We start from the raw sequence: 25,002 nt of genomic DNA on the forward strand, positions 1-25,002 counted from the left end.
AACTATTAGTAAGGTAGAGGAAAATTGGGAAAAGATTTCTGAATATTTGAGGGGAGTTTAAGAAGAACTTATCTCACTGGGTTTCAAAAAAAAAAATGAACTCGGAATATCACACTGTCCTTGTACAAGATGCACTGATAAACAACCCTTTCTCCTCGGGCATGATTTCTCATTCTTACTGTTAATTCAACATCCAGAATAGTCCTGATGCAGGCATGAGCATCTTAAGTCCATATGTCTCCTGAGAACAGACTAGTCTAGAGAATTTTTTACTCAAAGTGATAACAAATTCCATTTGTTTGTATAAGGTAAACCTCAGACTGGTGTCCCTCTCCTAGTATGTTCTTTGAATTAAGGCTCAGAACTTATTTGAAGACTAAACGGGTTTTCATGTCCTTGAAGCTCCTTGTTTCCCATACACCTCAGAACTCCATGGCTGTTGAGATTCCTTATGCTGAAAGCTAAGTGCTTCTTGATAGTGGCTCATTCACTGTGGGATTGTGCAATGACCTTTCGCCTCCCTTCAGTGGTGTGGGATGAGCATCCAGGTTTGATCTGTGTCTGTTACCTGCATTCAAAAGCTAACTTCTCCTAAGACAGCTCTTAATAACAGTTTGCTGTCCTTCCCAGTATCCTCTTTCTTCATTGTGACTGCAATTTGGTTGGGATTTTGTCACAAAATGTATCCATCAAGACTGTGAGAACCTATCTAAGAATTTCATGCTGGATGTATTTTCATCCCAAGCAACTGGAAAATCCTTATCTTCCTCACAGTAGCCATGTCATTTTCCTTTTAATAATAGAAGTTGATACTATTTTCACCCTACGTTTTGATTTTGGATTTGCCATCTCTGAAATCCTATTTAGCTTTCTATGTTAGAATTGTTTTGACTTTCTTATGTTTTCTTCCTGAGGCTAGAATTGGTGGAATCTGTCATTTTCCAAATGCTTCATTCTTGGTGTTTTCCATAACTGACTCAGACCTGCACGAATTTATTTACCCTTTTTAAACATGGTGTTCTCATCACTAAGTTTCCCATAAATTCATAGTAGAATATAATTCTCTCACTAGGATACCTACTTGGTGGGCACGTGGTACGTCTCTTCCATGGTCATGATGAGTGTTTGACGATACCATCTACAGACCAGAATGATTCCCAGCACAGGTAAGCCAATAGCTTCCTCCTTTCCTCCTCTTCCTAGACGTCTTGGGTGACTCAGACTAAGAGTTTGCATTTGGCTGTGGCCACAGATAAATTCTGTAAACATAGGTCAATGGATGGACCTCCCTCCAGCCACAGGATCAGTTTGTCAAACATGAGTGGCAGCGCCCAGGAGCTTGCTGGCAGGAATACTTGAATAGCACGTTGCTTCTTGGGCAAGCAGTTCTGTAATGCTCGCTGGTACCTTTGTTTTCCTTGACTGCTCCTCTGCCTAAGGCATTTCTGGTAGCATTTACTGTAGATTGAAGCACCCATTCTGTGATAAAGATCAGGTTAGGCTCCTCATCCTAGTGAGTTTGTACACTTACACAGATTATTCACCAGACTCTTCAAAGGCAGATCCCTCTTCTTCCCCTCTTACATGATAAGTCATTTAGGTGGAGTTTGGTGATTTCGTTTTGTTTATTACTAGATAGGATTGGAGAAACCAAGTATCAGTAATCCAAGGAGCTGGGCTTAGCAGGGACAGTGCCAAGGGCAACATTTAGAGGATACTTCTGAGGGTCATGCTTTCTGTGGCCCTCTGCTTGACTCCTCAATGAGTGCTTTTCAAAAATTCAAAACCAGAAGATGGAAGATTCTAATCCAGATCTTAAACTCATATTGAAGGGTCCCTTGGTAGTCTGTTTATCATCAAAGGAGCAGAGCATAAAAAGCTTGGCCCCTGTGGCAAATAGAAATGTGACAAATAGTTTTTAAAAAATTGGATTCCAATTAGGCTGAATTTGTGACAGCGACGGGTGTGATCTCCCAGATGTAATACATTCTTTGTTTTTGTGTATTGCCTAGGGGAACCTTGTTAACTGCATGTCCTTCACTTCATTAGAAACATGGGATCACATCCTCACAACTAAGCATCAAGGTCAGGCTCCTGGCACAGGTCACATGCTGGCTGCTTTCAGATGGCAGCCTAGGAGCCATGTGGCTGACTCTCCACTCAGGCAGGGCCTGGTCCTTATCTGATAAACTAAAAGGACCCTAAGGAGCAGAGCACTGTGCTTGAACGTGTTAATGTGCATCTTAGACACCAGGCATTGGTACTATGTATCCCTCTTGTTCTGAGTCTCTTCCTACTTGTTTTGTCCTCTGAATATCTCTCCATGGGAGCCAGATGTGACCTAGGGCAGCACAGATCTGTGGCAAGTGCCTGATTAATTAACTCAGTGCCTCTCTGGCACTGGTCCAGTTCACTGACAGCTAACTCTGAAGTAGGGCATTAGGCTGACTTGGTTTCCCTTGAATTAAGGATTCCCCACCCTAAATAATGTCATGTGATCCTATTCAATTGTGATTTTTCTTTTCCTTTTCTTTTAAACAGCAAAATTATGCAATAGGCCACATAATGTCTCTTTAATATCTTATTGTGCATTAAGGGGAAGATTTGCAGGGAAAGACCTGAAGTTCTGTGAGCTTTGCACTGTGAGTAGCACTCTAAGATGGAATACGTTTGAACACACCAGTTCTTTCTTCCCATTCCAGTTCTTCTTTAAAGGGCAGGAATTTGGGGAAAAAATGCAATGATAATCTTGTGTATGATCGCTGAACTGCCTGCTCCGCACATCCACCTCCTTCCCCCACTCCCCCATGCACACCTGTCATTAAACTTAGAACCAAATTAGACACATCCTGGGCAGAAACTCTGCTTGAAGAAGCTTGTCATTTGGTGGTCATTCCTGTTGAATACTCGAACAAGAGCCTGAGTAAGAGGAAAGACTTCACAAATATTTGAAAGGAGGTGCTAGAGAGAAACAGATGGAGAGGAATTCCCCCAAATGAGCACCCTAAAGCAGGCATGCATGCCATCATTGAAATAAGACAAAGGTGACCTTCCCTTGGTGGAGGATTCCGCAGGATCTCATTTCTATTTTAGGGGAAAAAATTCACAGATAAAAGGGCCTCATTCCTTTCCTTTATAAGGAAGCATAAAGGAGTTGAGACTTTGTAAGAAGCATGAAGGGGTGAGTAAGCAGCTATTCATTATACTGGAAGCTGAATTTTTTTTTTACATCAGCTGGTCTCTCAATCAAAAGAGGATGCTTTGGCATTGGCCATCTAGGTGAGGTGAGTGATAAGCCTCCTCATTGTCTTGGGTCATCAGGTAAATCCTCAGAACTGGCCATTGTGGCCAGGAATACTGCAATCTGGGGGAACACAGAAGAATAGGAAATCAAGAACACCCTAAAAGATGTTAGCAGCCCTTAAGACATGCAGGTGATACCATAGGGAGGGGGCTGACTTTCCAGAGGAAATCATTCCTTATTCCTTCTAAAGCCTAAAATCCAGGCTGAGTAGAGAGGTCGACAGTCCCAGCGTGCAAACCTGAAAGCAGCAATCTAGCATCCTGAGCTCTGGTCTTTGGCTCTCCCTCTGGCTTTGTCAAGCACCCTAGGGTACATCACTTAACCTCTCGCAGCCACAGCTAAGCTGTCAGCCCAGCTTTCAAAGCACCTCAGTTCACCACCCACTCTACTCCTCTCCTCGGATAATTGTTTTTAGAGAACGGGAACAGGTTGTTTCAACCTCTGTAACCCTATAGGATTTAATGGAGCAAGCTGCCCACATTTCCCAGGTGGGAGGGACCAACCTGTGAGAATTCCCCAGATGTCAGAGGGAGAGAGTTCTGCAGTCCTGTGACCTAGGGTGAGCTGTTCACCCTCTTCACCTGAGAGGCCCTTCCGGTTCTCACTGAGTAAGAAGTGTGAGTGAAAACTTCAGCCAGGTTGAGTGACTAGGAGGTCAGCGCCATGTCATTACGGTTTGAGATCTGGCACAGAGACGCCTGGGCACTTAGAGCTCTCAAGTCACACAGGGTTTCTTTCTCCACATGTATTGCTTATTTCCTGGTCACACATACATTTGAGAAAGGTTTAGAAAGTGTTCTATGATCCCCATCACCCAGGGGTGGCCACTATTAACGTAACGTTTCATTGTGTTTCTGTGCCAGGTGATATGTTTTTCTATGCATGATATAAACAACTGAATTTAAACACAATGTGGACAAATTCACACTACACAGTATTTTTTTTTAACATCTGCGAACATGTCTGTGCACATCAAAAAACACAGGAACTTCTCACAACCATTCTGTGACCTAAGTGCTGAAATTAGGCTAATTTTACAGATGACAAAGCCAAGTATAGAAATATGAAGGTTCTTGACAAGGTCACACAGCTAACAGACTCAGGTTCAGGTCTGCTTGACTCCCAAGCTGGTTTTTAACCAACTCATGATTATGGTACTTCTTCAGATAAAAAATAAGAATTACCTATTTTCTCCTCACCTCTATTGGTTACCTGAGGTAGAGAAGATCAAGCTTCCTCCTGAGGCTAGAGTGACTCAGTTGTGGTAAACACTAGTCTTCTGTAGTAGGAGTCTAAGTGAGTGAAATCAGTGAAATTAACTGCAGTTGAGTAATCAGTCTTGCTCTAAGGTCACAAGATTCTTACAAAGAGTCTGGATTCCATATACCGGGTAACGTGGGACCTCTCTTCATGAGATATACTCTTCAAGAAGGATCATTCACATATATAGGTAGGTCACGGGGCGCCTGGGTGGCTCAGTGGTTGAGTGTCTGCCTTCGGCTCAGGGTGTGATCCTGGGCTCCTGGGATTGAGTCCCACAACAGGCTCCTCACAGGGAGCCTGCTTTTCCCTCTGTCTGTGTTTCTGCCTCTCTCTGTGTGTCTCATGAATAAATAAATAAAATCTTTTTTAAAATTATATATATATATGTATATATAAGTATATGCATGTATATAGCTAGACCAGTCCCTATCATATGGATTGAAAAAAGAGTTTACTAAACATCAGATAAACATCAGGCAAACCTGAATCAAAGGACATATTACAGAATACCTGACCACTAGTCCTCAAAATTGTCAGTCATGGAAAACAAGGGACGTCTAAGAACAGACCAGACCAAACCAGGGAAGCAGGACAGCCAAATGCATTGTGGTATTCCTGGATTGGATCCTGGAAGAAAAAGAAAAATACTAATGGAAAAATTGCTGAAATCCAAGTAAAGCCTTGAATTTAGCTGGCAGTGACATACCAGTGCTGGCTTCTTAGTTTTGATAAGTGTGTCATGTACGTCTTCTGTGTGGCATAAGAACATTAGGGGATACCAAGGGAAAGTATGTGGCTCTTTGTACTGCCTTTGACTCTTCTTTGTAAACCTAAAATTATTCAAAAATAAACATTTTATTTAAAAATGCATGAAAAAATTATCCTTCATGCGGGAACGGAGACAACAGTGATAGTTATGACTGTTACAGCAGCGGAGCATGAAGCTTTATTCCAAACTTCCTGGAATATGGAAATGAACTCATACTGTACTGCATGCATGTTTTAAAAGTACAGATACTTTTAAAAAAATACATATACATTTTTAAGAGATGTAAAACTCCTTGAAGGAGCTTAACCTAACAGAATTGGAGCATCTGCTCTGATGGTAGGGGATTAGGCTGTTTTGATTCGCGGTGTGGAAATGGAAATCATCCTTTTTGTTCTACCTCTGATGGTCCATGAGTGCCCGTGATCTGTATGTGGTGAGCATTTCCCTCCCCATTAGTGCCTTTTCTTCCTCCTCAAGACTGAGCCTGGGAGTGGGAGACTGCACATCTCTTCGATTCCTGCTCTCTGTTTTGCTGACTCCGTGAGGGTTTAGAAAAGCAGCAAGGCCCCAACAGCCTCTGCGGGGAGCTGTGCCTCCCTAGTGCTGATCAGTGTGGTGCTCAGAGGAGTTAATCTCCAACTCTGCTTACAGGAGGATATTCTATGAAGCTGGGGGAGCTGGGACACGAGCCAGATCCCTGTGGAGAGTGGAACCCCTTCGGATAAGGTAATGGAGGGCCAGGGTGCTGCTCCTTCTAAGATCATCTTATTATCCTATACTGTCCACTTCCTTAAATATTTCACTTATTCTACATCACCTGGCAAACTCTCAAAAGTTCCATGGCCCAGAGGTAAGTGCCGGAATTTTCTTGACTTTCTTTTTAAACAACAGCAACGCACACAAGTGTGCACACGTGCGCACGTACACACACACACACACACGGGTGGGGTGGGGTATCTTTGAGACTTCTCTTTTGATTCTGAAACTGGAAGGCTTTCCTGCCCCGAACCCAGCCCCCAGCTCCTGGCTCCTTTGTGGTGGCCGGTCTGTAAGAGGCGAGCTTGGCCACATCTGCTGGAAGCCATCAAGCTGCTTCTCCCATTTGTGTTCTTAAACAGATTCTCTGAAACCAGCTAATGTCCCTTTTCTCGGTAGTTTTGTTGACTCCAGTGGAATGTTAGCTTTAAATGACAGACTAGTGGGTGTAATGACTCCCCGGTAGAGAATATTAAAGCCTCACTGGAAAGGTAGCTATGAGGGAAACCTTATTTACTGGACTAGTCAGGAGTCATAGTGCATCCGGGTGGAGGGAACAGGAGGCTGAGCTGTGTGCGTGAGTGAAAACACGTGATCTCCAAACATCAGACTACAAGGGGGCATCCAGTAAGCTCTGGGTCATCATTTTTCTGAGAGGGATTGCACATCAGGCTAGAGCTAAGCTAACCCCTTGGGATAGCGGAGGAGGACCGGCTGTTCGCTTTTCCTTCTCTGCCCTTCCTGTCAGCTCTCGCCTCAGTCTCTCTCTCTGAACATATGTTCACAGTAAATGTCTCTCTGGTGAGGGTGTATGTATGCCCCCAAGGTGGTCCTCAAGATAGCCTATCATAGATCAGAAGAAAACGCTAGAACTTGCACACACACATAGATGCATTTACATTTTCTGCTGACAAACTCTTTGGAAATGACTGGTTTAAAGAGTAGGGGTATTAAGGAGCACCTACTTGGTACCTGGGCTGGAGCATCTCTGTTCTCTTTCCAGCCCTGTTAAAATGCTTGCCCTGTCATCCTCTTGTTCTCAGGATGTTAAGCCTTGCTTAATGGACTTTTTTAAAAAGTCAAATTGGTATGTATATATAATTCCAGTTATGGTTGCTTATTTCCCCAGAGACCTAGCCATGAGATTTTTTTCTAACTTAAAATACAATGAGTTACAAATTATTCAGTAGATAATTTCTCCCTTAACTCTTACTGTAACTTGTGTTGAATACCAACATTAAGATGTAGGACCATCAAAAGGTCGCCGCTCAACATGAGGTCTCCATTATCTAAATCATCTTGTGTTGCTTTACATTCTTTCCACAGAATGTATCACACTCTAATACAAAAATACACAGACACACACACACATGCACACAAGCTTCTTTATTATCTGCCTCTCCCTGCCATGTGTAAGTTGCATAAATATTTCTACCATTTCCTTTGAAGATAGGCTTCTTTGTGGTAGTAAAATGTTTGAGTTGAGATAGCACATTAGGGATGGCTTTGCTTTTCCAGAAACGAGTTTCCCTTGGAAGGTATTCTTTTTGGGTTTTTGTTTTGTTTTGTTGTCTTTTAATATCAAGAAACTTCAGTGGAGTGAAGGAAAAATTGGAAGCTTGGGACTTCTGGTTACATTAAATCGCTGACTTATCCCAGGATAATCTTCCTTACTGGTGTTTGGTTTTTTTTTCCTTTTATTTTTATTGGAGTATAAATCACATACAGTGTTATATTAGCTTCAGGTGTATAATATGATTCAACAAGTCTATACATTATTCAGTATTCATTAAGATAAATGTACACTTAATTTCCTTTATTTTACCCATCCCCCATCCACCTCCTCTCTACCAACCACCTGTTGTTCTCTGCATTTAAGAGTCTATTTTTTTTTTTTTTGTCTTTTTTGTTCATTTGTTTTGCTTCTTAAATTTCACGTATGAGGGCAGCCTGGGTGGCTCAGCAATTTAACGCCACCTTCAGCCCAGGGCCTGATCCTGGAGACCCAGATCGAGTCTCACATCAGGTTCCCTGCATGGAGCCTGCTTCTCCCTCTGCCTGTCTCTGCCTCTCTCTCTCTCTTTCTCTGTGTCTCTCATTGATAAATAAATAAAATCTTAAAAAGATTTAAATTTCACATATGAAATCATAAGGTATTTGTTTTTCTCTGACTTATTTCATTTAACAGTATACCCCCTAGATCCATCCATGGCAAGATCTCATTCTTTCTTTTTGATAGCTAAATAGTAGCCTGGTGTGTGTGTGTGTGTGTGTGTGTGTGTGTGTGTGTGTGTGTGTGTAGGTCAGAATACCTACACCCATATCTTTTTAATCCATTCATCTGTGGTTGGATGCTTAGGTGCTTTCATATCTTGGCTGTTGTAGATAATGCAGTAAACTTAGAGGTGCATTTATCTCTTTGACTTGGTATTTTTATATTCTTTGGGTAAATGCCCAGTAGTAGTATTTACTGGATCATAGGATAGTTCTGTTTTTAGTTTTTTGTGGAACCTCCATACTGTTTTCTATAGTGGCCGCACCAGTTTGCATTCCCACCCACAGGGCATGAGGGTGCCTCCTTGTTGATGTTAAGAGAAGCCACAAGAGAAGTACCATGCTGAGTTGTCAGGAGACCTGAAATCCTAGAGCAAGCCAGGAGGCTAGTATCTTGTCCCTTAGGGAAAAACCACAGAGGGATTATCAGTCTGCTGGCATACAGAAGAAAGCCCAGGATAAACATTGAAGTAGACTGAGTTTCTTGTCTGTTTTCTCTGGACAGTTGGAGTGGCAGTAACATCAGATGGGGCCAGGCTTTCCGACTCCGGCATCTCACAACAGGCCACTACCTGGCCTTGACAGAGGACCAAGGCCTTATACTGCAGGACCGGGCAAAGTCGGACACCAAGTCCACAGCCTTCTCTTTCCGGGCTTCCAAGGTAAGGTGTGAGGAAGTGAACTTTGACCTCATTTAAAAAATGAAAGAAATGTGTGGGAAATATCAGGAAGGGAGACAGAACATAAAGACTCCTAACTCTGGGAAACGAACTAGGGGTGGTGGAAGGGGAGGAGGGCGGGGGGCGGGGGGGAATGGGTGACGGGCACTGAGGGGGGCACTTGACAGGATGAGCACTGGGTGTTGTTCTGTATGTTGGTAAATTGAACACCAATAAAAATTAATTTATTAAAAAATAAAAAATGAAAGCTCTGAAACCACCAGGCAAAACTGTGCCTCAGGGAAAGTGGGACTACAAGAGATGGAATTGGAAATTAGACCTTATGATAAACACTTTCTTCTTCTTCTATCTTTTGAATCAAGTGTATAGGGGAATGTGTACCTTGGATGAAGGTTTAAATCATAAGAGAGGGCCTTTAAAGAAGAGTGGGAAGCCCCAAAAAACAAAAGGATCCCAGACATGGGCACTGTTGTTCAGAGGTTAATAAAAGATGATGTTCTTGTTTAATATATTCTAAGGTGTTTTTAACACTTGTAAGCATATGCTTCAGTCCTATAAGACAACAAAAACGTGGAGGCATGAGTTCAGTGCTACAATGTGTTTGAATCAAGGAAGCGGTTTCTTCCAGAAAAATGCAGAGAAGGCAAAATTCTGAACATAACCTCATCTTGCAGTTATTTATATTATACAAAGTCGCCGGTACCGTCCTCATCTATTCCCTAGGTTGTCTTTTCTCTCCACTTCTCTTAGCTCTCACCCATCCATTCCCAGCCTTGGCTAAAAGCGGGCCATGCAGTAGTTTGGTTAAACCACAAACATGTAGCTTTGCTTTTTGATGTATATATAGACAACTGGTAGGGGTTTTGTTTTTGTTTTTGTTTTTTTAAGATTTTATTTATTTGACAGAAAACAAGAGCACAAGCAGGAGGAGTGGCAGGGAGAGGAGGAGAAGCCAACTCCTCGCTGAGCAGGGAACCCAGTACAAGACACAATCCCAGGACCCTGGGATCATGATCTGAGCCAAAGGCAAATGCTTATCAGGCTGAGCCACCCAGGCACCCTAGACAACTTTTTTTTTTTTTTAAGACTCCTATGTTTAATGTCCAGTCAGGCTTTAAAAACTCTGCATAGGGGATCCCTGGGTGGCACAGCGGTTTAGCGCCTGCCTTTGGCCCAGGGCGCGATCCTGGAGACCCGGGATCGAATCCCACGTCAGGCTCCCGGTGCATGGAGCCTGCTTCTCCCTCTGCCTGTGTCTCTGCCTCTCTCTCTCTCCCTCTCTCTGTGACTATCATAAGTAAATAAAAAAATTAAAATAAAAAATAAAATAAAATAAAATAAAAACTCTGCAATCTGCAACTCAGAGCACATATACCCTCAAAGGCCTATTGCTTATCTCCCCAAGTCCCCTCATTTCTATGCACATGGAGGCAAGCAGCTGAGGGCTGAGAGTCATCGAGGTACCATGGGGACAGCCAGCATAGCAGAGCTGGTTGTAAAAGTCACCCATGAGTCACATTGTCCTATGCACTTGGCAATGTTGTTACATTTCATCGGAGTCACTATGTTAGAGGATTTAAATAACTCCCAGTGCAGCAGTATTCAGCCCAGCTCTGTTCATTTCAACATGGAAGGAACTGAAATTAAAATGACCTAGGCTCCATGGCAGGCCAAGATATGGCTGTGTTCACCCAGGAAATCAGGGCTTCCTTATGATATGGTGTGGGTGGAGCATCTGGCACCTTAGATTGCGAAGCTGCACAAACGTATGGAGAAAGTATGGAGCAAGAATGTATGGAGAATACATCACTCTGCCATATGTAATCCAAAGAGCTCTTGGGAGAAGAATGCTAGGAATGCCTTGATCACTCTGGGGCTCCAGGTATATATGTTTACCTTGCTGGTGCAGGCTCTCCTCCTAAAGGGCACACCCCAGGATGCTAGCCCTTACTGGGGAGCAGTGAGGTTTCCCAGCAGAAAGAGACTTTGGGCTCTATTTTTCGACAGTGTGTGGGCATTGAGTCATCCTGCTAGCTCTTGCCTATTACAGGTGTTACATGATGGAGCAGATGGCAGACAGTCGCCTGAGATACCGTTTCAGGATCTGGGTGGTGGGTGGTGGCAGGGGTTGGGGGGACTCAGCAGGAAGGCTGAGGGAGGAGATCCTGTGTCCTTTGTGCCTTTGTTCCTAGGGTTAATGGGGGTGTTCACCTGATTCTCTCTGAATGTTGGAGCATCTAGAAAACAGAGAGACTTTCTGGTGAAGCACTTCTGGGGCTCGTGTGATCAGGGAAGCACTGGGTTAGCTAGGCTGTGGGTCATTTGGCACCAGTGGGCTTCCTGCTCTGTGTTCCTGTCTGGCTGCGTTAGTCTGGGACTGCCATGGTCCTAAGTGTGGGGCCAAGCAGCCGCAGGTGCGTATTAATATCATTAGCAGGCTGCCCTTATGAGGAGGTGGCAGGTACCATGTAAATCTTATACACACAAACAGGGACAGGGGTGTGACGGAGCCTTCAGGGGAGGTGGGTGGCACTAATGCACTACAGTCATTGGTCTAGCCTGGCTCGGATGGAATCAAACCAAGTTCTTTGAGCAAGTATGTGAGGCATGTAGCTAGTAAGCAGAATTGTCTTGGTCGATCTTTATCCCTCTCCTTCAGCAGGGCAATCCAAGTCCAACTGGAGGTCTGGGATGTATAGTTGCCTCTGAACTATAGCATCACACCTTATTTCTTTAGTCTTGGGATGGTTTCTGGGTCACCTAAATCTGGCCTTGACTCCCATCTACTCTCTGTGAAACCTTGAATACAGTCCTTAATCTGGTTGCCCCTCATTTGAAATCTGTCATAAGAGGCGAAGATCTGACCTCTGCCTTTCTTTCCATCCTATCTATGTCACTTGGTCACAGTTGCCTTGAGCTCTGGCTTACTAAATATTTATCAGCCCTTGAACATGTTCTTTTTTTTTTTTTTTCCTCATTGCTAAACCTATACGTAGGACGCCTTTTACCCTTCCTATACATCTCCACTCATGAACTCCTTTTCGTCCCTCCAGACAACTGTCAGATGCCCTTTATGGGAGGAGGGCTCCTCCATGGTCCTCCAAGAGGCCCCTGTTCATGCTTCCGTAATAGCCATCACTCACTGGACTGGGAGCCCCTAGATAGCAAGGACCACACAGGCCCCCCCTTGTTGTACCCCAGCACCTGGCACAGTATGTAACATGTGATAAGTATGGAAATTGCTCAAGAGACACATGAATGTGGTCACACATTAAAATAACCTCAAATCCATTTCATTTTAACCCCCATCATTTTCAGAGAAGTATCCTGTCACCATTGTGTAATCATTTTGGATCCTAATACCCTCCCTATCAACATTCAAGGAGATGGATTCATTATTTTGAACATCTAAGTCAAATATATATGAACCTGATTTCACATCATTTTCTCATTGTCTTGACACTGCAAGGCCATTCACCAAGAGTTGTCAGATAACGTGATTTAGTATTGCCATGCCAGAGTTAATATTATCTGTTTAGATGTCATGTCTCCACATCACTTCAGAGTGCTGGATTCCCTTCAGGGAAGAGTGAATTAGTAATGTTATATCAAGCCTTAGCACATGTAGCCATTTATTTTATAGCTATTTTTAATGACTATACCATAAGTCTTCAATGGTTGAGATAGGATCTCAAAGTTTGCTTATTTTGCATAAGGATGTAGGGCTACCATTGTTCCCAATTAGAGGAAATTTTTCCTCAGTGTATAAAAACATGACATTCAATTGAGTCAGCAATTGTCAAATATCTAGTATGTGCTAAACACTGTGTTCTTGGCCAAACATGACTTCCCTGTCTTTTAAAAACTGTGCACTGCTCTCACTGCTGTGCACGGAAGGCATCTTTGTAGACTGGCCTCATGTGCCCTTTAATCTTAGCAGCTGGAATCAAGATGGCAGCAGGGCTCGTGGGACATCCCTTAGGAAAACGTTGACTCTGTGCTTGCTTGCTCTGCTTCTTCACTGAGTTCTCAGCTGGGGATGGAGAAGGGTACAGAGGAAATACGGAAAAGGGAAAGGAGAAAACATTTACCTTGAGATTCAAACATCTAGAGACAACAGTTGTATTTCATTTCAGATAAACCATATTTTTCATTGTTTTATCTTCCAAATTTTTATTTAAATTCTAGTTGGTTAATGTATAGTGTAATACTGGTTTCACAAGCAGAATTTAGTGATTCATCACTTACATATAACATCCGGTGCTCATCATAACAAATGCTTCCTTAATACCCATCAGCCATCTAATGCATCCCCCACCCACCCCCCTCCATCAACCCTGTTTGTTCTCTGTTGTTAAGGCAAATCATAGATTTGCCTCCCCCCCTCCTTTTCTTTTTTTGCCCTTCCCACACATTCATCTGTTTTGTCCTAAATGCCACATGTGAGTGAAATTATATGGTATTTGTCTTTCTCTAATTTATTCCACTTGGCACAACACTCTCTAGCTCCACCCACATCACTGCAAATGGCAAGATTTCATTCTTTTTGCTGGCTGAGCAATAATCCACTGTATATTTATACCACCTCTTTTTTACCCATTCATCAGTCAATGGACACCTGGACTCTTGCTATGTTTGGCTATTGTTGATAATGCTGCTATAAACATTGGGGTGCAGGTGCCCCTTTGAGTCTGTATGTTTGTGTCCTTTGTGTAAATACCTAGTAGTACAATTACTGGACCCTAGGGTAGTACTATTTTTTAACTTTCTGAGGAACCTCTGTACTGTTTTCCGAAGTGGTTATACCAATTTACATTCCCTCCAACAGTGTAAGAGGTTTCCCCTTATTCCACAGCCTCATCAACCCCTGTTATTTCCTGTGTTATTAATTTTAGCTATTCTGACAGTCTACACAGTATTTTAAAATTTTAAATCAATTATTCTAAAGTCTTTATTGTTCAAAGTGGACCAAACAGAGAAGTAGTCAAGGATAACCCTGGGCTTTGAAGTAGAAGAAACCTGAGTGAGAACCCTGGCCCTGCTATTTACTTTAATGTCTCTTTTTTCTAAAAAATGGGAGTGAAGAAGTATGTGTTAAAGAGCTGTTGTGAGGATTCAGTGAGACCAGAGATGATGCCCTGGGAGCGTGTCTCCTTATCCATGAAACGGCAGTCGCGCTTCCTCCCTTAGACGGATGCTGTAGGGATTGAAGGAGAAAGATGGAGGAAAGAGCCCACTGGAGAAGCGTGCCTTCCCTAATGCAGATGAGTCTGGTCCCCCAGCACAGCATGAGCAGCCGAAAGCTTTCCTGTCTCCCCACCCCTCCAGGATCCTAGAAATGTCCTGCAGTGTGTGATTTCTTTAAGACCATTCTAAGACCTCATATTCTAGATTAGAAATTTAGAAAAGGACTATATTTGTGGAGAAGTGAACCCAGTGGTTATTTCTTAAGGGTTCTCCAGAGACACCTAGGAAGGGGCAGACTAACCAGGGCTTTCTTGATGGCTTATCAGCATCCATGAATGGGTCTTACCTTCCCATGTCTAACTTTCCCCTGAAACATTTTTGGGTTCTTAAGTCTGTTGGAAAGGTACTTTGTTGTTCTCTGTGAACACGGGCAGTTTCAGTGTGTCAAATAACAAATTTCAGTCTAATTAATAAATGTTAATTAGGAGACCCTCCATTCCAGATATGCTAGATGCTGAAGTCATAGCTTAAAAATCACCTGCCTCTAGCCTTGCTTCTTCTCAATCTGTAATTCACAGTGCTGCTGGAACAATTCTGAGATGCAACCCTATGTCATCCCCCTGCTTTTAATATTCTCAGTGGCTTGCCAACACTAGCTTTTCCCAAGAGGTGTTCCAAAAAATAATTTTATGAAATTTTTTTAAAGAAATTTGGCTGTACTCACTGCATTATGCAGAGTTCTACAGGTTTTTTTTTTCTGTTGTTTGCTTTTTATTGTAGGACTCCCAACAACCTATATTATATAAGCCCTAAGGTTCCCTTTGACTCCAGAAGAAGACAAAGAACTTGTTCAGTCTTCTTGTCCCAGAGAAAGTATGTTAATATTGCAAATTTGAAAAACATATGTATAGTACAAAGTACAGAGTCCTTGTTGTTCAAGTCCCTTCCCAGACCTGAACCACTCTCCTTGCGACACTACACCCATCTTATTAGAATGCAGTCCTCTTTCTTCTTTCCCACTTCTGACTCCTAGCCAAGCTCACGTCAAGTGTCAGTCTTATATAAAATCATCCCTAACTCTTAGGCACAATGAATTCTCTCTCCCCCAAACTCCTGTTGCACCTTGAATATAGACCCTGCTATCACTATTGCTTTGTATGTAGAACTTCTAAATTTTTTATGAGCCCAGAGCCATTTTTTTCATAGACTAATGACATGTTTTCAACCTTTCAACCTCTTCTTCAGATAGCCTTTAAACAACTGAAACATTAGTACAATTAATGTTTAACTGTGCTAATGATGACCAGTCAAAACATTATGTTCAAATGACAGTCTTTGGAACTATCCCTGAATTTGGATTCTGTTCCACTATTTAGTTACAGAACTTTGAGCAAATTACTCAAATCTGCAAGCCTCAGGTTTGTCATCTATAGAGTAAGAGAAATGAAAATAAACCATTAAAAGGTTTAGAGAAAATGTTCTTAAAGTGTCATGCATAATACATATCACTTTGTGGGTCCTTGGTAAATTCATTGATGGTGTTGCTATTATAGAGTACTTAGCAAAATACTTTGCTCTAAGTAGGCACTAGACAAACACTAGTTGTAGTTCCCTTCCTTGTCCTAGAAATCGTAAATCATTCTGGAGAGCAGCAACTTAATCATCTAAAACAAATATTTATTTGACACTTATGATGTGGTCATGACCATCTCCTAAGTTTTCCGCGGAGACAGGAGATGATGATGATGATTACCCTTCAATACCAAGTATACTATTCCTTTTTAGAATTGGCTCATCATCTAACATAGGAAGGGTTGATGGAAATAAACAAATTGATGCCCACAGACCAACAAAACAAAAGCAAATTATTTGCAACCTATTTTAAGCAAAGACAAGCAAATCCCAGTCTTACCCTTGGAGAATATTCAATCTGGTAGGGGACAAGAAGCATGCCAGCAAAGGAATCATATCACAAAGGATGGTAAAGAGCCTTGAGAGAGGAGAAGGAAAGTGCCACAAGATCAGAGAAAATGCAGAGCTGGGTCTGGGAAGGGTTTGATGGATGAAATGTAAAGATGCAGAGAAGAAATAGGGGATTTCCAAGTAGAATGTGTAATATCGGTAAAGGCCCGGAGGAAGGGAACCTTGATATATCAAAGGAACATAGTCCAATTTTGTTAAAGCACATGGTATATATGAATTTTAGAAATGAAAAATGTGTCTTTTGTGAATTGGGGAGTTAATAGAAGGGAGTCATTGGATTAGCCCTATCATTTAGGAAGAGTCCATTTCTAGTGGAGTACGTGCATATGGTGCCATATACACTTGAACACAGGGAGGGAAGCATTTATGCATGCTCAAGTCAGAAGCTTACCAACCTGCTATCAGCTGAATCAGGCTTCTCCATATGGTCCACTCTCATTTCCTTAGTAGATCCTTGGTGGTGTTTAAGTTTGGGTTGAGTTGGCTTTAGTGTCGGTTTGTCTCCATGTCTTAATTTCTCCTAGTGTTGCTCCTGTTTTTCTCTTTAATTAGAAGTGCCACTGCAGGGCAGCCCAGGTGGCTCAGCGGTTTAGCACTGCCTTCAGCCCAGGGCCTGATCCTGGAGACCCGGGATCAAGTCAGGCTCCCTGCATGGAGCCTGCTTCTCTCTCTGCCGCTCTCTTGCTCGCTCTCTCAATCTCTCTCTCTGTCTCTCATTAATAAATAAATAAAATCGGGATCCCTGGGTGGCGCAGCGGTTTGGCGCCTGCCTTTGGCCCGGGGCGCGATCCTGGAGACCCGGGATCGAATCCCATATCGGGCTCCCGGTGCATGGAGCCTGCTTCTTCCTCCGCCTGTGTCTCTGCCTCTCTCTCTCTCTCTGTGACTAACATAAATAAATAAAAAAAAATAATAATAAAAATAAAAAATAAAATAAAATAAAATAAAATAAATAAATAAATAAATAAAATCTTTAAAAAAAAAAAAGTGCCACTGCAGTGACCAACATAGAATTTTGGGGGTGCATGCTGTTTTGTAAAAGCAAAGACATCAAGAAACGCCCCATTCTATAAACAGTAATGATCCATTGATTTCAGGCACTAGAAAAATAGATCCTAGTATTTCTCTTGTTTTAGCAAAGTCATATTTAAATAAACAAAATTGAGAAAATGAAGTGAATATAGTCATTGACAATTTGGGAACATGCACTATTTTACTGTGAGCTCTTGGCAATCAGTGTAATTATTCATATTTAACAGTTGTAATGTGTATTCTTATGCTGCATTGTTAGTGGTTTAGAGAACAGGCTGGAGAGGAGAACTTTGGCATATATTAAGTCCTGTTACCAGCTTAAGTGTCTTCAGAACTAAGGATATTTTTGAAATGAACACTTGTGAATTGTTTTTGAGAAATGAATGCATTCTTGACCACCTGCCTATAAAGAAGTCCCAATATATAAAATTCTATTTCCCATTGGCTTTTGTCTTAAAATCAAAGATAAGTTCCTTTAGAAATGTTCATTTTGAGAAATATCATATTTAAAAATCCAGTCAGTGTTTCAACACACATTTAAAATAAGAATTTTCGGATCCCTTGGTGGCTCAGCGGTTTAGCACCTGCCTTTGGCCCAGGGCATGATCCTGGAGTCCCAGGATCGAGTCCCACATCGGGCTCCCGGCATGGGGCCTGCTTCTCTCTCTGCCTGTCTCTGCTTCTCTCAATCTCTCCATGTCTATCATGAATATATAAATAAATAAATCTTTAAAAATAAATAAATAAATAAGAATTTTCTTGTAAAGTATTAACATTGCTCAAGATGATCCTGTTAATGTGCACAAAATAATTAACTTTGCTATTTTGAAGGTTTGGGGAAAAGAAATCAGAACTGAAATGAAAAATATATTTGAGGGACGCCTGGGTAGCTCAGTGGTTGAGCATCTGCCTTTGGCTCAGGGCATGTTCCTGGAGTCCCAAGATTGAGTCCCACATCAGGCTTCCCGCATGGAGCCTGCTTCTCCCTCTGCTTGTGTCTCTGCCTCTTTCTGTGTCTTTCATAAATAAATAAATAAAATCTTTTTTAAAAAAAGAAAAATATATTTGAAAGAGAAAATTACATATATATACATATGTACATATGTACATATGTACAAAGAAACTTATCTTTGATTTTAAGACATATGCACATATATGTGTGTGTGTATATATATATATATATATATATATATATATATACATACATATGTTTATTACTTGATTGAAAGGCCCTGGATTCTCTGAATCAGGAAACCAAAAGTAATTGAAATCTGGCCATGCCCTTGATTCTTTTGTAGTGTGGCAAAAGGAGAATGTCCTTAAATGAACACATTTATGGTCTGATGTGTTAAGTACTCAGTGAAGGAATGAGTGTGCTGGGGAAGTACAGCAGGAGAGATTACTCTGCCCTCACAGAGGAGGTGGCCTCTGAACTGGGTGTTGAAGGTTGAGTAGGAGTTTAGAGCAGTGTGGAAGAACATGGTCTCTAGAGCTGGACTTCCTGGTTAAAATCTTAGCTCTTTCACTAGTTCTTAAGCGACCTCAGGCAAATTTCTCATCTCTCTATATCTTCATTTTTCCTCTGAAAAACTGGGATAGTATTTCAGCTAGACACAAAGCTGTTATGAAAAGTTGACACATGTAAAGAACTTAGAACGCTGCCTTGCCCATGGTAAGAGTTCAGTACGTGTGCTGCTGTTGCTCTATCATCAGGAGAGTAAAATGGTCAAAAGCAGAGGAAACAGCATGCTACATTTTTTATTCTGTAAAAAATTCAAAATGCTGCATAGCTAATAGCACTTACAATGAGCAACTTAATGCAAGATGTAGAGAAGAAATGGAAGTGGAGTAAAAGGATTCAGAGGCCCTGATTAATGAGGAGGGGACAGGGTTACTGTGCACCCCAGGTTGGCTTCCTGACTCACTCTGTGCCAGGCACCTCAGCCTCTCCCCAGGTGGACACCCCACACGCACAGTAACTCCTTTTTCCATCCTGGAAGAAAGGTGTAGCGAAACAGTAGCCATTGAAGAATGAAAACCACTGATTTCAGCACACACCTGAGGAGGCCGTGAAAGAAAGGTACACTGATTACCCCATCACATCTGTGGGACAGTGACCCTTACCTGATCCATGGGTTGGCTTTTTCTGCCGATTCCTGTAAAAGGCATTTATATGATGTTAACAGACACATTTTTAGCCTTGAGTCAGAGAATTTATATCAGATAAGCTTTAAAATTACAGAAGATACAACTTGAGAAATAAGGTAATTGCCCAGTAAAGTGTTGATTATTTTTAAGGGGCCTAAGTGAGGATGAGGAAAATAGAAAATATAATGGATACATATCAGAATTAAAAAGAAATCCTACCAGCTGCCTCCCTTCCCCATGGATTTAAGCAATTATTAAAGTGGCTGAACCTTGGAATCCATTGACTTTACAGTTGACAGCAGATAAGGGAAACAAGTCTTTCTGAAATCCTGGTTTGGACGGGCACATCATGAAGATTTTGGTAATGGGCTCTGTGGCTTACAAATTCTGCATAGGTGATTTGTTGTGTATATTGCATTTCTATTTAATCAGACATGCCTGTGTTTCATTTTCTGTGAAATAGGAAATCAAGGAGAAATTGGATTCCAGTCACAAACGAGATATAGAAGGCATGGGTGTTCCAGAAATCAAGTATGGAGATTCCATCTGCTTTGTCCAGCATATGGCCAGTGGTCTGTGGGTGACCTACAAAGCACAAGATGCCAAGAACCCCCGCCTTGGACCTCTGAAGAGAAAGGTGGGAGTCAGAAAGTGTGCCCAGAATTGTTTTATACTGAACTAGAAGCAACTAGGCAAGGAAAGAGATTATGAGAACCAGGCGAACATGATGTAGATTTACTTCTTACTATTTTTGCTATTCTGAAGAATTACTCTGTGACAGATTGTACTGCCTAATTAGTTGTTTTGACCCAGTATTCAGTACAAAAAAAAAAGTTAAATACATGGCAAATCTGTGAGGAGGGGGTAGCGTTCAACACACTTTAAAATGTGAAGTGGCATACCGTTGGATTATTCACACCATTGCCTCTTTATTTAAGTGGATAATCGAGTTACTGTGTGATTTTCATAATACAGAGACTAAATAGAATTGCTACAGAGAAAATGCAGATTGCATGACAAGCCCACAGGAACCAACATGCAGAAAGAGGAGATACCGTGCATTGATGCTATATCTACAGAGAGTATACTCCGAGTTGAGGTCCATCACAGGTGGCTGCAGTGAGAAACTGGCTTGGATACACACAATGTCTTTTCACCAGAAAGTTGCTGTAATAGAGTTTCTTTTGGCAGGAATCAGAAAATAGATGCCAGGGGAATGGTTTTTCTTGGAAAAACTCTACCAGTATGGTAGTCAAGGCAGCCTAGAATGGGGTTCTAGAAGCCATTGTACACTGTAGCTTGGTTTATCAGCCTACTATGAAAGTGATGGAAAGTACTAGTAAGAAAGGTACTAGTACTAGATGGAAAGTATTAGTAAGAATGGATGTTGGGAGCAAACAATAAGGCAATGTCTTACTTTTGTATAAAGTAAAACATACCAGGAAAGTATCCAGAAATGGGAAACTAAAATTGTGAAGAGTAGAGAGAAAATAAATAACAAGCTACACTGACTAGATTAGATGAACCCAATCCTTTCCTCTATAAGCAATAATCAAAACTGGATAAAATGCCAAACAAACAAACAAACAAAAACATTGAAGACTTCGACAACCAGGGCATCATTGACAAGGTCATTTTAGTGTGTCTCCTCCCATCCAGAGTTAGAGCCAAGATCCACAAATTTCACCTCTTTAAATGTCATTATTACCTTCATAACTATGAAAAACTATGACACTCTGGATGATATTATTGTACTCTACAGAGGATTTAATTTTCTTTTGATATGCCAGTAGGATAGATGGGTTTGGGGCCTCTATCTTCAGGTTGCCCTTATTTCCAGGAGTAATTCATACTCCTGGAGTAGAGCCCCTTTGGGATTTAATCCCATCTTTGGGATTTAACTGAAAGCCTATTAAATTTTCAAGTGCTGTTTCAACCTGAGGGACCTTAAACCCTAACCTTGGCCTCCCTAGGACTTTCATGCTCTTGACATTGCTGCATTGCTCTTCTCCACCAGAGAAGCATTGTAGGCTTTCTGTTTGCTATCCTGGCTTCACAGCCCACTCGCGGTCAGCTTAAGGGGAAACTGCATAGAATTTCTGGTTCATGTTTCTACAGTTTCCTCTGCTCAAGAACCTAAGCCCCATTAGTCCCGGAAACGCTGGCTGACCTTATCTCTCATCTGTCTCTCCAGCCGAATGAAGCAAACACAAAACTTTATTCCTTGGTGCTGTAACTCAGTAAATATGCTCAGGGGCAAGTGGAGACCAAGGTGTGGCTCATGTAGTACACTCACATTCTAGCTGGGATCTTTACCATTCCTGTCCTGGGTGCCCTGGTTGTTTAAGCCTTCACATGCTTTTGGTTTTGGTGTGTTTGTTTTTTGGTATTTTATCCAGTTTTGATCATTGTTTATAGATGAAGGGATTGGGTTTATCTAATGTAGTCAGTGTAGCTTGTTATTTATTTTCTCTCTACTCTTCATAATTGTAGTTTCCCATTTCCCTGCCTTTCTCTTCCAGGACCATAGTCTGTATATTCATTTAACAACTGCAATGTACGTGTGAATTTGGAAGGTCCTTTTGGAAACCCTAAATGATGTCATGATGTCCGGCCCCTGACAGGGCTGCCCTGCTCTATTTTGTGAGGAGCAGGTTAAGTTTCTTTCTAAAAATAAACAGGATTTTCAAATCTATATTAAGGATTTTATAAAACAAAACAGGAACCTAGAAAAACCAATGGAAAATAAACACTGTGAAAAACCTAATGGTAGCTCACTTTAAAGGAAGCGTCTTCTTTCCCATTCCCATCTTGGGGTTCTGCTGTTTTCTCTTGAATTATGGAAATCCTCCAAAAGAAAAAGAAGTGGGCTGCAGTGATCAATAGGGCACATAATAACAGTGTTCTTACAGCTGCATTCCCCCCATTTGTCATTACTTTCGTGTTTGGCTGACCAGTTTGAATATGTTATCTGAACAAGCAAAATGTAAGGATTTTGGTCTTTAGGGACCCAAACACTGGGACTGAGGCCAAAGTAAACCTAGTGGCAATGTTCAGTGCACCGTTGTTAAACAGTTGCTGAGAAGTTCTGACACAATGGTTCTGAAACAGCTGGTGAATCCAATACGAGGAGTGTCCTTGGCTAACACTTAAGCTACAACATGCAGATGGGGTACAAGGCCTTTTGTCAAAACTGAATATAAACTTTTGCAAGCCAGTATTCTACTTCCTTTATGAATTCATTATATTAGGACACAATTTCAGAAGAATAAGTAGTAAGAGATTTTTATGTGGAAAGGAAAAGAAGTTTCTTCGAGCTAAAATCCAGAAAGACCAGAAACCCCTTTTCTAAACTTATTTGCTGGAGCTACATGTTTTATGTCATTGATGCCCACCTAACACCCCAGGACCTACAGATGGTCTCTCTTCACTTAACTCACCTCAAGAGAGAATCATATCAGGAACTTGAATAGGGATTTAACTCTGACTTAAACTAGATTCAAGCCATCCCAGTTAATATCCACATGCACTTGACCCTTTCAAGGGAAAAAAAAAAAAAAAAACTGACCTCCGTATCCAAAGCAGCTAGCCCTACTGAAAAATTGTATCTTGATGTCAGTTTGTGATCAGTATGCATTCTTAGCTTTTAAATGACTGATTTGAGATCAGTAATATACTACCCTTTAATAACACACTCACTGAGGAGCTCCTAGATTCTGGGAAACATGGTACGTAATTTATATGTAAATCATTTAATCCTCGAAACGAACCTACAATTCCATTTGATGGTGAAGGTGAAGCAAAGAGAAGTTAAGAAACTTGCTTGAGATCACACAGCTGGGAAGTCACAGAGTAGGACTAGAACTCACATCAACTACTACCGGTGCCTTCCAAGGCCCTCCTTAGCTTCCATAAGAAGTAAATTACTACATTGAGCTGCTTCCTCAGTTCTACGGTCGACAGTAGCTGTCCTTTAGGAGAGGAATCCACGCCTGATCCCAGTGGAGGGTTTTTCTTTAACTTGCTTTTTCCCCCTCAATTTATCTCTAGAGGTAAAAGGCTCTAAACAAAGTGACTTTTCCCATTTCCAAGGGTAAAGTTTTGCATTCATTTCAAGAGAAAAATCTGTTATGTGTTTTTACCTTTTCAAATTGGCCATCCAAGCCTAAGGAATTTACTGTAACTCATACCACGGAGGCACATAAAATTTTACCTTCATCAAAGCACTGTGTCTCAGGAATGATTCATATGTCAGTAGTAAGGAGTATGGGCGAAATAACTTTGTTAATGTCCCATTTTCAAGCAGACGCAGGGAAACCCAGTTGGGGAGAAGGAATACAAGGGATGAGGGAAATACTGCAAGAAATGTTGATTGTCCAGCTGTGGAGTAACGTGTAACTGGGCCTGGTGTCCTTTGCTCTGTGGGTAGGTCATTCTCCATCAGGAAGGCCACATGGATGATGGGTTAACACTGCAGAGATGCCAACGTGAGGAGTCCCAGGCTGCTCGGATCATCCGGAACACGACAGCCTTATTCAGCCAGTTTGTAAGGTACAGAGCCTCCTTCCCTTTATCTGTTAGTTTCTACTCTGCAGCCATCCAATACCACCTACCCGCCCCCTTTTAATACCGTAAGTTTTCAGGAAATTATGAAAAACCGGCAAAGAGTCTTACCACAGAGGAGCTTGAGACTGAATCTTATTTCTCAGTAAATGACCTCCTACCAGCTTCACCGTTTGCCCAACAAGTGCTGAAGCCCCATTGGGGTTCAGTTTGATGTCATCAAATACCCAAGATCTCCTCCCAAAAATTAAGTGAACAGTGCCTGAAGCACTTTAAGTCCCCTTTGTACTAGTATGTGAAGAGGGGAGAACTGGATCTATACCCTTTGTGCTATTTTGTGCTCTTTAGAAAAGCTTTCTACATCATTCAGAATGGTTGCTATGGTTTTGATCCAAGTGGATTTGTGTTAAAAGCCTTGGATGACCCACCTATGGCTGGGACTTAAATGGGAAAAGTAACTGAACTGCCTGCTTGGATCATAATCCCCTCAATGCCTAAATAATGCTGCCAAAGCAGAACCTGGTGGATTGTGATCACCAATTACCATGAGAGATGGATTCTGTTGTAAACAGTGCAGTGTTCCAAGCCATCCTTCTTTTGTAGGAAAATATCTCTAAAGCCAGGGGGCTTAAACTGTGTGTGTGAATTTGCATGAAATGAGAAACGTTTTTTAGACCTTTACTTTTCCTGTTGGAATACTGTGATCTAAGCAATGTGTTAGTTAGGGTATAGGCTAAGTTGCTGTTGCAGTTCCAGATACATTTATTTCTCTTCTTAGTAAAAGTATAGGGTAGGCAAGGTCAGGCTGCTGAGGCTCAGGTTCCTTCTATCTTGCTGCTCTGAGATCTACAGTTTCTTAAAGGGTATCTGTGGGCCAGCACAGCAGCATCACCTGGGAACCTGTTAAAAATGCACATCCTCAGGCTTCACCTCAGACCTAATCAGACATCTGGGAAGTAAGACTGCAGGAAATTGTGTTTTGATAGGTGCTCCAGTTGATACTGAAGCATGTGAAAATTGACAAACCATTGTCCTGGAATAGA

General features: G+C 41.7%; 1 protein-coding gene across 4 annotated transcripts in view; it reads left to right on the forward strand.

Moving 5' to 3' along the window:
• The window catches only part of RYR3 (ryanodine receptor 3), a 508,658-nt gene that overhangs the window by 232,064 nt on the left and 251,592 nt on the right, over positions 1–25,002 (forward strand). For all 4 annotated transcript variants that reach the window (XM_041743628.1, XM_041743630.1, XM_041743629.1 and 1 more), the window contains exons 8-12: positions 1,073–1,166; positions 5,988–6,062; positions 8,872–9,028; positions 19,860–20,033; positions 23,826–23,947. In XM_041743628.1, the coding sequence (XP_041599562.1) occupies positions 1,073–1,166; positions 5,988–6,062; positions 8,872–9,028; positions 19,860–20,033; positions 23,826–23,947 (622 nt within the window). The remainder of the gene's footprint in view (positions 1–1,072; positions 1,167–5,987; positions 6,063–8,871; positions 9,029–19,859; positions 20,034–23,825; positions 23,948–25,002) is intronic.

The sequence above is a fragment of the Vulpes lagopus genome, chromosome 2 (genome assembly GCF_018345385.1).
Source record: "Vulpes lagopus strain Blue_001 chromosome 2, ASM1834538v1, whole genome shotgun sequence".
Classification (NCBI taxonomy): Eukaryota; Metazoa; Chordata; class Mammalia; order Carnivora; family Canidae; genus Vulpes; species Vulpes lagopus.